Source organism: Fusarium vanettenii (assembly GCF_000151355.1).
Source record: "Fusarium vanettenii 77-13-4 chromosome 12 genomic scaffold NECHAsca_40_chr12_1_0, whole genome shotgun sequence".
Lineage (NCBI taxonomy): Eukaryota > Fungi > Ascomycota > Sordariomycetes > Hypocreales > Nectriaceae > Fusarium > Fusarium vanettenii.
The window spans coordinates 107,291-121,062 of NW_003315847.1; the positions used below are offsets into that span (position 1 = coordinate 107,291).

At 50.4% G+C, this 13,772-nt stretch overlaps 5 protein-coding genes across 5 annotated transcripts; 3 read left to right on the plus strand and 2 right to left on the minus strand.

Annotated features, from left to right (window-relative positions):
• Nucleotides 1-204: 204 nt before the first annotated feature.
• Nucleotides 205-723, minus strand: NECHADRAFT_18294 (uncharacterized protein; the record flags this gene model as incomplete). The annotated part of the gene is made up of 1 exon (XM_003041904.1): nt 205-723. A coding segment is annotated over one exon (519 nt), but the record flags the coding sequence as incomplete, so codon positions are not given.
• A 1,087-nt stretch (nt 724-1,810) lies between these two features.
• NECHADRAFT_52915 (uncharacterized protein) lies at nt 1,811-3,097 on the plus strand (the record flags this gene model as incomplete). Its single annotated transcript, XM_003041848.1, has 5 exons — nt 1,811-1,933; nt 2,000-2,022; nt 2,083-2,199; nt 2,263-2,860; nt 2,906-3,097. 5 exons carry the CDS (start codon nt 1,811-1,813, stop codon nt 3,095-3,097), a joined length of 1,053 nt encoding a protein of 350 aa, XP_003041894.1.
• Nucleotides 3,098-5,166: 2,069 nt separating this feature from the next.
• Nucleotides 5,167-7,507, plus strand: NECHADRAFT_87097 (uncharacterized protein; the record flags this gene model as incomplete). The annotated part of the gene is made up of 8 exons (XM_003041849.1): nt 5,167-5,338; nt 5,399-5,432; nt 5,477-5,738; nt 5,906-6,032; nt 6,095-6,342; nt 6,398-6,611; nt 6,670-7,421; nt 7,481-7,507. The coding sequence occupies 8 exons, from the start codon at nt 5,167-5,169 to the stop codon at nt 7,505-7,507; spliced, it is 1,836 nt and encodes a 611-aa protein (XP_003041895.1).
• A 736-nt stretch (nt 7,508-8,243) lies between these two features.
• On the minus strand, nt 8,244-9,879 carry NECHADRAFT_52971 (uncharacterized protein; the record flags this gene model as incomplete). The annotated part of the gene is made up of 3 exons (XM_003041905.1): nt 8,244-8,545; nt 8,665-9,465; nt 9,534-9,879. 3 exons carry the CDS (start codon nt 9,877-9,879, stop codon nt 8,244-8,246), a joined length of 1,449 nt encoding a protein of 482 aa, XP_003041951.1.
• Nucleotides 9,880-12,873: 2,994 nt separating this feature from the next.
• On the plus strand, nt 12,874-13,659 carry NECHADRAFT_52969 (uncharacterized protein; the record flags this gene model as incomplete). Its single annotated transcript, XM_003041850.1, has 1 exon — nt 12,874-13,659. The coding sequence occupies one exon, from the start codon at nt 12,874-12,876 to the stop codon at nt 13,657-13,659; it is 786 nt and encodes a 261-aa protein (XP_003041896.1).
• Nucleotides 13,660-13,772: the final 113 nt, after the last annotated feature.

The following is a 13,772-nucleotide window of genomic DNA, read 5'->3' on the forward strand; positions in this document are numbered from 1 at the left end:
AAGGATACCTAATTCCATGAAATAAACCACATGGGGTGAATGCTTCGGTCTTCTGGCTCTTGTCCCATCAAGGACCGGGCTTCAACAATAATAAAGAACACATTAAAGGTGGTGAGTTCTTCAATCATTCGATCTCCTTGATGTAGGTACGTTATGCAATCAGTGCTGATACGGTCATAAAACATAGTAATACGTCCATCAAGATTCACCTCTTATTGATCTCCAGTGCCTGGCGGATTCCAGAAGCCGGGGGCAGTCTTGAATCACCCACGGCCACTTCGAAGCAAACGCTTCAGTGACTTCCCATGCCTCAGAGTCTGAAGGATCACCCCAGACAATCATGCCCCCCAACCCATTAGCAACATCCTGAAAACCTCTCAGGTCGCGGCACAGCGCCTTCTTGTCATAGGAAGTTTCGTCCTGGCGCATAATATTATCTCGGATCTCGGGTAACGGCAAGATATCGACCCAAGGGTGATGACTGACAGTAAGCTGAAGGTGCGTAGGTTCTAAGCTAGACGGTACCGAGGGAATCATCGCAGCTCTGTCGATGGCGTGATATGGTAGCCGAGACCGAGCGTCAGGCAGCATGAGCTCGCTCGTGATGTTCATTATTCTCGCGTTCATTACTAATGCCCGCGTGGTGTTGGACTGAATCAGGTTGAGAAGCATGTCGGCGCGGGGTGAGCCATTGGTGAAGTCTGCGTGTACACGAGCGCTGAAGTGAATGATGAAGCGCTCGGTACGCTCCGACTCGGGTTCACAAGCAGTGAAAGAGTAGATACTTAAGGGATCAACCTCGATGAAGTTACTGGAGAAATTGGCGAAGGTACTGAGTTGACAGTCGCCAAAGAAGGATTGGGGGTTGGGCATTCGCGGGGGTCTTGAAATTCCCTTCATTCGTTGTCCTTTTTTCGGAGTTAGCTGAGAGCTGCCACGGGGTTAATGTCAAGACTGACGCCTGATTCTCTGGTGGATCCGATCCTGCATTTTCTTCCCTGCTCTCGGATCGCTGGTGCCCGTCCAATCGTCTTCTGTGCTTACATTGACCTGCTCGGGCATTAATTGGAGCGGGATGAAGGGTGGAGGCATCTCGATCGGGGTGCTTAGCAAAGAGGGCTATGTGATGGAGTCGTCTTGATGATATCTTCCTATGGATATAGTTACAAAGGAGGTGGGCTATGATCTTGGGGCAACCTTTGTCCAAAACTCTTTTCTTGATTAGGAGGTGATCACTCCGGGTAGATTTTTGGACACGGCACTAACGTGATTGTACTGTAACTGCGAGCTCTGTGTATTTCTCCAAGTATGATACCCAATGTAGCAATTAGTTATAGCAAGGTATCTCTGTCGTTTACGCTGGTGTAGGTGCTAGTAACATTGATGTTAGTAGACCTAGGCCTCGGCAGCCTCTTCCGGCGATCCAACTTTGCCCAGAGTGTGTGGCTCTTCACCTCGTCCAATACACCCCAAAGCGCCCATATTTATCCCGAGCACCGGGCAAGAACAAACCAAAAGGGCCGAGCATCTCTCGGTCTGCCCGAGGGTGTGCATACTTCGACAAGAACGGGAGGGTCGTGTGGCCCACATGGGTGTGCCACCATGGGCCTGTCCGAAAGAGCCATTTCTTCCCTAGTTGTAGTCTGTTGTGTCCCAAGGGTTACTAATTCACAATAACTTATTTCGACAATTGCATGATGCATGTATCCAAGGAATCCCTATATAATCATCTTCCTCTCTCCACCTACACAAGCTACCTCCTCTATATGGCGTAGACACAGCTCGCAAGCACCAGAACGTATCACAAAACATGGCCGAGAACAAAGCTGCCTGGGTCGATTCACCCTCAGGCTATCCTCTCAACATACGAGAAGCGCCCAAGGCAACTGCTGGCCCCGGAGAGATTGTCATCAAAAATGCTGCTGTCTCTATTGTTCGTGTCCTTCCTATTTGATGCCCCGGATAAAGTTTTCCTTCGACTAACGAGAATGCTCGCTAGAATCCTGTAGATTGGAAGATCCAGTAAGCTTCCTAGGCATCCTTCGACGCGACGGTCACTGAGCACTGAGCTGATACAACTAGGGTCCATGGGAGATACCTATCAGTATATCCTTTCATTCTGGGGGAAGACGCGGCTGGCTTTGTCGAGGAAGTTGGAACAGGCGTTACTCGCTTCAAGAAAGGCGGCAGAGTCGTTGCGTGAGTTCATGTTTTGACTGCAGCACCGGCACAAACTAACCAGACTTGGGCGAGATGAAACAGACATTGCCATGGCCTCATGACAAAGGACCCGGCAAATTCGGCCTTTCAATCCTATCCAGTTGTCCTTGACACCTTGGTCTCTCCTATTCCAGACTCGATGACTTTTGAAGAGGCTGTCGTTCTTCCTCTCGCCATCTCGACAGCCTGTGCTGTTCTATACGCCAAGGATCTTCTCGATCTACCGCTACCCTCGGTCAAGAAGCCTGCTAGCAATGGAAAGACCATATTGATCTGGGGCGGCGCGTCATACGTAGGTGCAACGGCCATTCAGTTGGCTGCTGCATCTGGTGTGACTGTAGTTATCACAGCCTCCCCTGCCAACCACGAATTCGTCAAGAGCCTGGGTGCCAGTGCCACTTTCGAATACAAGAGTCCTACAGTGGTCGAGGATATCGCCAAACCCCTGAAAGAGACTACGTTTATTGGAGTGTATGATGCCATCGGCGCAGATTCTAGCTTCGATGCTGTATCTGACATCTTTGACCGCCTCGACAAGAGCGTTCCTGTTGCCAGTGTCCTCCCGAGCAGCAAGAGTACTGAGCGATTCAAGCCCACTTACGCTATGGGTCCATCTGATCTAACCCCCACTCCTTGTGACGTATACTGACAAGCCTGTACAGTCGTTGCTTTTGCTATCGTCTAGGAACCTAACCAACATGTCGGGGAGTGGATCTGGAAGACCTTCATTCCTGAAGCCCTGGAGAATGGATCCTTCCAGACCAAGCCCGACCCTTCTGTCTCTGATCACGGCATCGGACACTCGGGCATACGGCAATCCTGGCGACCTGGCTCAGGATGCCAACCTCGACTTGGTAGTATGCAGCACTCGAGTTGACAGGCATTACATCACTATCAAGCCTAGCATTCTTGCAGGCAAAGCCGTCTTTGTAGAGTGGCCATTGGCTTCAAATACATCTCAGGCGCGAGAGTTAGCCAGCCTAGCTAGAAGGCAAAGTATCAGCTGCGTGGCTGGTCTGCAGGGTCCTGCTACTGCCCCAATCAGTGAGGCACGCAAACTATTGGAAGACGGCCTCTTAGGCAAGGTTCTCAGCTCGGAAGTGAAGGCATGTGGAGGGGCGGGCAGCCATGATACCATTCCGGAGTCTTTGAGGTACTTTACGCAGATGGCGGTGGGGGGAATGCGATTACCATTGGTTTTGGCCACTGTAAGTTTCCCTTACTCCCCCGTCCCTCAAACCTGGGCCCATTCTCCTTATTCTAACGGCTATAAGTGTGGGAGTTCCTACAAAGTGCACTTGGGGAAGTTTATGATATCAGAAGCAGGCTACAGCTGCAGCGGTCCATGGTCAGACTTGCTTCTAAGACGTGCGTCGTGATTGAGACTGTCGAGTCTGATGTGCCAGATCTTGTCTCCGTAAAGGCCTTGCTGAGACCCTCCCAATACGTCGGGAGTGGCGCTACGGTTATCATGACATTCCAAAAGGCCCAGCCATTTCCTGGCGATCCTTGTCTCACATGGACAATTTCGGGAGAAAAGGCCGAGCTTAAGTTTACTGCTCAAGGTGGAACAACCCCTCGAACCATGGCTTCAGGGGATATCAGGGTTGTGTTGCACGACTTTTTCACTGGTGAGATTAGCGATATCCCTTGGACTTGGGAGCCCTGGCGCCAGGAACTGCCAGTCGCAGCCCGGGGCGTTGCCGGGGTATATGAAGTGTATGCCCGGGGTGACAGCACGGGGTATTGCGATTTTGAACATGGCTTGAAACGTCATGAGCAATTAGGAAATATTCTATCTGGCTCCTAATGATACCACTGGAAGGTTGTCATGTGGTCGTATGACGTGGATTCCTCGAGGGACTGTATGTCTGTTGAATGGACGTAGTTAACAAACCAGCCAGGGAGCCGTATGTATATTAAGTCAAATCTATCTATGATGTGTATACCATTCATGCAGAGACTTTGCGGTATCCATAACTCTCATCTGCTGAACACACGGCTGTACTCCGCATGTTAAGCTAAAAGATGTCTTGTGCCTATTGCTTGCTGAGAGGAATAGGTTTGGACGGTAACTTGGCAGATGTGTAACTGGCAAGCAACTGCTGCGACTGGTTGAGACTGTCTTACCACCAGGTATCGTACCGACCTTGGTTGAAGGATATGCTGGGACGGGTCGGCCCCGGGTCCCCGGCAGTTGAGGTCTATAAAGTGGCAGGAAACAGGACTGTTCCACAACTGAAAGAAGGAGATTCAGGGACTGCAGAGCCGATGCTAGCTGCCGACAAAGCCCCTCCCCAGCTCGACCAGGGGAGAATACCCTCGGCATGGAGTGGAGGTAACAGCCCAGGTTGCCCAACGTCTTGTGAAAGACGCCGTGTCCCGGCCTCGGTATTCTCGGGTTGTGAACCCCCCGCTTGATTAGAAATAGATTACGAACCCAGTACGTTCTGTCCCGAGTGGGATTGCCGTTATTGCGGCCCTGTCTCTTAACACGTTTCGCATGCTCCGTTTTAAATAGGCTGTGTAAACTTTATGTGATAAGATCAAACCAGATCAGGCTTCGCGTCTGTTACAAGAGCCCTGGCGAGCCAATGAGCGTGTTGCGCCTCTGATTGAATGTCAATGCCATTTTCCAAGCTTGCGGTGATGGTTTCCGTCTTGGGTAATCTAATCTTTGGCCCTTGCTCCTGAAACGGTCATGTCTTGGGGCCAAGGGAAAATAAACTTTCAAGAAACGGCACGTTTACTGTACTAGGCTTACAACGAGGTTAGTGCGGTCGAATGATGGCGCAAGCGATCGAGGCGTATGGTTTTGATCGATACAGTATGTATAAGAGCAGGTTGGCCTTCCTGGCCGAAACATGGACGTAAAATCATCAGTTGGCCACTGAAGTAATTGTTTACACTCTTTGAAGTTGGCACATTATCCATCACTTACCAAATATGGCCAGGCTCCCGGTCCTTGCCGTGGCCGCTGTTGGCTCCCTCTATGCAACCACTGCCCTAGCCTACCCAGGTGCTAAGAGTGCCGATCTTCGTAAAGAGTACGATTATGTCATTGTCGGTGGAGGTGCAGCCGGTCTGACAGTTGCAAATCGTTTGTCTGAGAACCCTGGTATGTCTCTTGTCTTGGCCTTATCCCTTCACAGCCAATGCTCACTCGATTATCTCTCAGCTGTAACTGTCCTCGTCATCGAAGCTGGTGACTTGTAAGTAATAAGACTCGATGAGAGTAGTTCTAACCATAGAGTAGTGACGCCAATGAAGACTTTGTCACGATCCCTGGCCTCGCTGGCGGCGCTGTCGGTACCAAATACGACTGGAACATCACGTATCCTGCCAGCGAGTCGCTTAACGGGCGCAGCGTCTCGATCCCTCAAGGCAAAGTCGTGGGAGGCTCAACCAAGCTCAACCGAATGGTTTTTGATCGAGGATCGAAAGCAGACTACGATGACTGGGCTGAGCTAGGTAACAAGGGCTGGGACTGGGACACTCTTTTTCCCTACTTTAAGAAGGTAAGGTACCTTAAACCCACTCAGCCAGTGTCAATTGGTCACGATGTTTTACGGTATTGGGGTTTTATGTTGTCATGGATTGATGGCTGTATCTTTTGTTTGTGGCTGATGGCCTCTGTTAGAGACGTCACTGATGACAAGAGTCAAACGCTAACTTGGAGCTTTAGAACGAACAATTCACTCCTCCCAATGCCGATATCCAGAAGGAGTATGCCATTACTACGGATGCGTCAGCTCATGGTACTTCGGGCTACATGCACTCAAGCTACTCACCCTTCTTTTGGCCTACCACAAGTACGTTGATTATTTCATTTCAAGCTCTAAAATGAACAGCTATACTGATGGCTCTGCCTTAGAGAACATTGTCAAGGCGGTCCAAGAGCTTGACATCACTGTCGCTCGCGACCAAGCCAACGGAAGTCCTATCGGAGGATACTTCTGTCCTCATAACCAAGATCCCAAAACGCTGACGCGGTCCTCTGCCCGGGAAGCCTACTACGAGTCGGTCTCCAGCCGGAAGAATCTCAAGATATTGACTGGCCAACAAGTTACACGCGTACTCACTAAGAAGTACAGGAGCACAGTCAAGGCCACAGGTGTAGAGGTAAGGCGCCAACATGCCGTGAGTGAGTCTGTCTGGCTGACCAGCGATACCACAGTTTGCCAAAAGCAGAGACAGTTCCCGCCAGACAGTCAGGGCCAAGAAGGAGGTTATTCTTGCGGCGGGAGCAATTCATACGCCCCAAATTCTCCAAGTCTCTGGCATCGGCGATTCGACCCTTCTCTCTAGCATCAACGTCGCCACAGTCGTGGACCTCCCTGGAGTCGGCCAGAACTTCCACGACCATGTCTTGCTCGCCGTAGTCAACCAGAGTAAGTGGTGCCATTCATGTTGATCTTATCAACTCATTCGAGACTGACGCGGAAGTAGTCAAAGCACCTGTTCAGACCAGCGACCTGACCAACAACGCCACCTTTGCGGCACAAGCGCGAGCTCAGTACGACAGTAAGAAGAAGGGTCCCCTAACAAGTCCCACTGGCGATTTCCTCATCTTTCTGCCCCTCTCCGTCTATTCAAGCGCAGCCTCAGACATCCATGAGCAAGCAACTGGCCAAGACGGCACCAAGTTTCTGCCGCCTGGCACGCCCGCCGAGATAGCTAAGAGCTACCAGAAGCAGCAAAAGCTTCTTAGCGAGAAGTTGCTCGACAAAAAGACTGCTATTCTTGAGCTCATCTGGAGTGACGGCGCCCTCGTCCTCGGTCTCCAACACCCATTCTCGCGAGGATCCGTCAAGGCTAAATCATCTAGCATCTTCGATGCTCCTGTGGCCAACCCGGAGTTTCTTAGAAACCCACTTGATGTCGCCCTTTTGACTGAAGGTATTAGGTTTGCCCGAAAGCTTGTTGAGGCGCCCTCTATCAAGAGTCTCGCGCCTGTGGAGGTCGTCCCTGGAGCCAATGTGACGTCCGACGATGATCTAGAGCAGTTCATTCGCTCTAGTGCTGGAACACTGTTCCATCCCGCTGGGTCCAACAGGATCGGCAAACGTGAAGAAGGCGGTGTTGTCGATGAGAACCTCAAGGTCTATGGTGTTGATGGGCTTCGAATTGTTGATGCTAGCGTGATTCCTTTGCTTCCTGCTGCGCATACTATGACGACTGTATATGCTGTAGCTGAGCGGGTGAGTGATTTGATTCCGCCATGAGTAGACAACAGATTGCTGACCACATGTACATGCAGGCTGCGGACCTTATCAAACGGGGATAGATGGGACCTCGCTGTTGGTCGTACACGTTTCGAGAATCTCTCGCTTCCATTCTTCACTTTTATGTACATTGATAAATTCTTACCCAATCTTCAACACACGTATATAGTCTCCCTCGTCATTGCCGTCAGGTTGAAGCCAAGATCCTGGTGGTAACCACAAAGCTCCAGAGGCTCCGTAATGACTGGTGCTGACATTCCATCTAACTGCAAACCTGATGTTCTCCGACGAGCCGTAAAGGGGGGTCAAACGAGACGATTTAGTCTATATGTGGGATGCGAATGTAATCAAGTGATCTCTACATGGTGAATCTTGACTGCCATGCGATTCGCCAACAGCTTAAATATGTTGCGTGTAACATTGCCCACGTTGATTGCAATAATCACAAAGCCTGTGGCCGTTTTATAAGGACCACTTAGGAAGCTCAAGTCACCTCCAGTGCCTGAGATGGCAACCCGTTGGGGCTGCATAATCCAGATGTGCTCGAGGGCAGCGTCAGCCGTCGCACCACTGCAAAGCAAGCACAGTGGCGATTCCCTCATCAGGGGCATCAATTCTTTCCCGAAGTAGCAGAAGATATCTGACAGGAACTGAGGCGTATTGAGAAAATATGCCATTAACCGTGGCGTCTGAGTTGAGGCGCCCTTGGCAGCGAGTTTCGCCTACAGGATAAAGGCTATAGATGCGAACACAGTAGATGCCTGCCATTTAACAGAAGCAATTTCAATTTCGATATAACTACTGTTTAGATACAGGATTCTGGTAATGGTGGATTGTCTTTACATTGCAATACACCCCAAGCCCTTCACGGCCCCATTCTCCGCCAACTCCAGACTCTTTGCGGCCAGCCAGATGTGCCTGTGGCAAAGGTTTCTCGGAGCTGTTAATCCATATAGTTCCCGCATCGATTCCTGAGGCAATCCTTCTTGCTCGATCGATATCGGCCGACCAAACGGCTCCGCCTAAGCCTGTCGTGGTGTTGTTTGCACGGGATAAGACCTCATCTTCGTCTTTCCACCTGAGTAGCGGCACGATGGGACCTGCAAGTGTAAAAAAGAAAAAGAATTAGCAGGCCAAAACATGTAACTTGTATTTTTCGAGGCGACCTTTGTGATAAGAAGAAGAAACCAAGAAGTAGCAAAAGGATTTGGGGACTTACCAAAGGCTTCACCCTCGACCACAAGTGATTGATCAGGAGGATTGTCGACGATAGCTGGGTTAATGAAGAGACTCGATCCATCCAAAGTTTGGCCTCCTCCACACGCAAACTTGTAGCCATTCTCGGCTGCGTCTTGAAAAAAGCGCTTAACAATGTTATACTGCATCTCGTTTTGTACTGGCCCGAGCATAACACCTCCCTCCGTTTCAGGTGGCCCAACCTTCCATTTCTCGACAGTTTCAACCATTTTCTCGAGGAACCTATCGTATATGTCTTGGTGGACAAAAACACGCTTGCTGGCCACGCATAGCTGACCAGAATTGAAGAAGGCTGCCAATGCCACTTGAGGAGCAACGACATCTACGTCAACATCGGAGCAAACGATGTTGGCGCTGTTTCCGCCCAGTTCAAGAGTGACACTTTTGAGCGTGGCACTCGCGGCAGCCATAATCTTCTTGCCTGTTGCACTTGACCCTGTAAAACTTATCTTGTCCACGTCGGCATGTTGGCAGAGTAAAGGGCCCAGTTCCATATCCCCGTGAAGAGCCTGCAGGACTCCTGGAGGGAACACATTCTGGACCAGTTCGGCAAATTTGAGGAGGCTGTATGGGGTGTATGGCGATGGCTTCGCAATCATACAGTTGCCTGTCAATAGCGCAGGCGCAATCTTACCGATTGCGAGGACAAGAGGATAGTTCCAAGGGCAGATAGCACCAATCACTCCCATAGGTTCGTACTGCAGGGTTAAGTGAAGGTCTTTGTCGTCTTGAATGACACGTGTCTCCAGCGGCTCCTGGGCAGCTGTTGGGCAGAACCTCAGTCAGACAATCTCATACCGACAAATCTCAAGGTACAGAAGGTCAACAAACCAAAGAAGTCGAGGAAATTGATGGCATGGATCACTTCAAGTTCGGCAAACTGTGGAGGTTTGCCGCACTCGAGGGATAAAAGCCGAGACATGTCATTTTTGCGCTCCGTAAGGAGCTTGCTTGCGTTTGCCAGACAAGCTTGCCTCTGGGCCCACGGTGTCTTGGACCAATCGGCAAAGGCGACGCGAGCTGCACCGACGGCACCTTCGAGATCCTGTGGCGAGGCGATGGGTACATCCCAGAGAGGTTTGCGGTTTGACGGGTTGATGCCATGTCCCAGCCGTTTACTCCCTCGAAGTGCGCCTCCAACAGTATTCCTAAAGGCAAAAAACCTGTTGCTGCTCATGTTGACTTGACTTTGTTGGTGGGTACAGGAGAAGATGAGGAATGAAGATAGTTCACCAATCCATAGACACACCCACTTTAGTGTATTTGAGCTGATAGTTAGTCCAGAAAAGGATCATGTACCACCGGCAGTTGCCAAACCACAGCTGCCGAAGTCAGGGACCTCGGTTTGGTAGATTGCTTCCCCGCAAACTTCCCCGCAAGTGTATCTACCCCAGCCCGGGCCTCTCGGAGCTACAGGAGTACCCCAGACTATGTCTACGTACTGTTCCATAGGTGGTTAAGATACGTATCTCGAGAGCGAGATTTGTAAGTGGGAGTCTATTACATCCAATCCATTATAGGTCTAGCTAACTGGCTATCGCACTTCTTTCTGCCAGATCAGAGTTAATTTGGCTCTGTAGGGTTGTAGAAAAAGGTCAATGATTCGGTTCGAGAATGTCACTGCCAACGGAGCGGGAGTGCCCGCATTGCAAGAGGCATGGACTCAGTGGTTAGAAACTCGTTCACACCATGCGGTTTATTGGAATATTTCCCGGCTTTAAGCTCAACTCCGCCCTTGGCCACAGGCCATCAGCCACAACAGCAGAAGATACAGTTATCATACACAATACCGTAAAACACCACACGGTCGTCTATGCATGAATGGTTATTATGAACACTCGCCGGCTAATCACTCTCAGGCGGTTACTAAATACGCGATTACCCTTGGGATATAGAACGAGGTTCATTTCCCTCAGAGCAACCCATTCTGAATTGAGCGACATATTTGAGCCGGAAGATGTAGATGAGTTCTGTTCTAGATTAAGCAAATTTTTATGAATGAAACCTCTATAGGGGAACAGTCAGCTTACCAGACAGTGTGCGAGACGCCGCAGTCACTCGCGCGCACAGAGTCCTTTCAGGAGAGGTACACAGTGTCAGGTACATAGGCAGACTGCCTCTCAACTCTTCTAACTGATATTTGGGGAGGCATATGTCCAGTCTGTGCCTCGTTTCCAAGCGGTGATCTGCCAGTCGGTTTTGATGCGCCGCACCTCGAATGGATGGTTGACATTAGCTCATCAATTGCAAGAAGATTGACAGTCTGAAGACATAGATGAGGCCTTGCGGCAGCCTCCAGCCTGGTCCTGAGATGTTGAAGGCCGTACAATGACACAATCAGCACCAAATAAATATGAGGAGCGAACGCCATTCATTTGGCGACGATGTATAACATTAGCGGATGAAGAAACGAAGTTGATGATTTCCATGGAACATGGTAAGGAATCCCCCGCGTCGTACTGTTGTAGATTTTAGTTGACTGTCAGTTAGATTTTACCGAGACACTCGCTGTAATTGGCTCTGAAATGGTGCATCTAACGAAGTTTGGGCGTGGACAGCCTCTTCTAATTCTCGAACATCAACCGACGCGGCTTTACTACACATTTTCTTTTGTTGGCCGTGATAGTTTCATAGAGGCAGCCGACGAAGTGAATTAGTAATTGTTGCTGACCAGGCCCTCTTAGGTAAGGGGCCAAAAAGAGAAACATACGCAGCGAAACCGGCATTGATACCAGAGCTCGTTTGAAGAGTTTGGACTTGAAAAGAAATCTCTTGGTCCTTCATCTCACCTCTGCTATTGCATGACCACACGCTTGGTGAATGCTCCACAGCGGCCGATCCTGACCATGGCGAGCAGGGGTGAGGGGTTGCATGGCTCAAGGCCAATGACCTTTTTCCAAGCTAGTGAGAGCCCTTGCTGCGTTGCATCTGCAGAACGCGCTGCTTATAAGGCCAGACGGGTATCCATGCGCCAAGACGGCATGAAACAACCCGTGTCTGGTAGGGCTGTTGACCACTAGAACCACCGGAATTATGGAGCGAGGTGGTAGTTGTCTGACATAAATTGGTTGGCCTTGTACATGTTCTGCAGGTTTCACTTCAGCTCCTGTAGGCCGTCATGCAGCTATCAACCCACCGTGGCCAATGCTGGCGAGAACACCTTACTTCGCGGCCCGAAGTCCCATCAAGCTGTTCTAGATCTTACGTAGAGGCATTCCATGTCTCAGCCCTTTCACGGCACCTTCGGGATCAGGCAATCCGTCTAAGCAACGACGAGATGTGGTAAGCTATAGTCAGCTCCATGCAACTGCTGATGACGTTAGCTAGACTCGCAACTTCTGCTTAGAAATCGAAAGGTCGCCGGCTGGACTGCCCTCCTTTTCAAGCGGCCAGTTGTCAAGTGCTTCTCACGTAATAGTCCATGAAACTGTAAGCTAGTAATAGAAGCCCGTACGTATTTAGCTATACAAGGCAATAACTAAGTAGCCGTATTGATCAGAGTCTAAAACAAGGCGAGTGATGAAGATAGACTGGCACACTCAAGGCAATGTCACCTGCCTTTTCCCTGGGCAGCAGTGGGATGGCCGCCTTGAGCCCACTTCAAATACTACTTGCCTGATACGGAAGCACTTGCGGGTTTCGTGGCATTCATTTCACTGACCAAGCTTTCTTTGTTGGGCAAAAGACCAAGACATGTTTGGAATACAACGTGGTGGGTTATGTGTCTCGGGGAGTTTGTGGACAGGCAAGTAAATGGCCTTGTTGCACCTTCATGCATCATGCAGAAAAATGTCTCCTGATGGGGCTCGTGTTCTTCACCCTGTAGAAATCTCAGTTCCCATTCTAAAGCTTGGAACTCTTCAACCCGCTCTCCTATTGGCGAGTTTTTACGATGTCTCTTCTACAGGGTATTGATCCCTGCCCTGCACAAAACATAAGCTGATCGCCGTGTAACCACCGAGGGAAATAGGACTGGGGATACGGTGGAGTGAATAAGGGTAAGCCAATTATGGTAAAAGGTGATGTTTACATGTGCTGCAGACTGTGTGGTTTATAAGTTGTTAACCACCCCCGAAGCTTGACGTGCTGGCTCCGCGATATCTCATCCCCAGTCCGCTCTTCTCTATCCCTCCTTACCAAGACAAGACGGCCCCTCAGTTGCATCGTGATCATGAAGTTGATCAACGCCATCGCGACCGCCTTGGCGCTCTGTCCCCTCTCCGCCTCCGCCGAGCGCAAATTCTACAACCCAGGCAACCTCAACGGATGGGACTACATCCGTCGGGAGAACAAGGGTACCGTCGAAGCCGTCACCAACGTCGCCTACAAGGGCGGAAATGCCCTCAAAATGACGCAGACCTATACACCCGGCTACACTGGCCGCTACCACTCTGAGGTCGATCACAACCAGGGCTACAAGCGTGGCGACCAGCTTTTCTACGGTTTTGCTTTCCGCCTGTCGGAGCAGTGGGAATTTCAACCCCAGTCGTACAACTTGGCCCAGTTCATTGCCAACCGCCCTGGTGCTAGCTGCGGTGGCGATGACTGGATGCCTTCGTCCATGCTTTGGCTCGAAGGCGATCAGCTGGTGTCCCGTGTCGTCAGCGGCCAGTACCGAGTACCAGACTGCAGCCGTGACATCAAGACGTTCCCCAAGTTGGCCAAGGTCAGTGCTGGCCAGTGGCACAAGGTTGTCATCCAGGCTTCGTGGAAGAGTGACAACACTGGCTTCTACAAAATCTGGTTTGATGGCAACAAGGTCCTGGAGGAGTACAACCGTAAGACGACCCTCAACGACGACAGCGTGTTTCAGTTCCGCATTGGTCTGTATGCCAACGCTTGGCACGATGATAAACACATGGAGGGTAGTCAGAGTTTTCGACAAGTTTGGTATGACGAGGTTGCTATTGGAACCACTTTTGCCGATGTCGACCCTGGCCAGCCTGATGCTTCCTGAGTCGACCTACCTGTGATGGACATGAGAATAAGTCTATGCTGAAGTCCAAGGTTGAAGTGCCTGGGGATATGCTTTGTTTTGAGGATATGTATATATTTGAAGAGGATAGAATG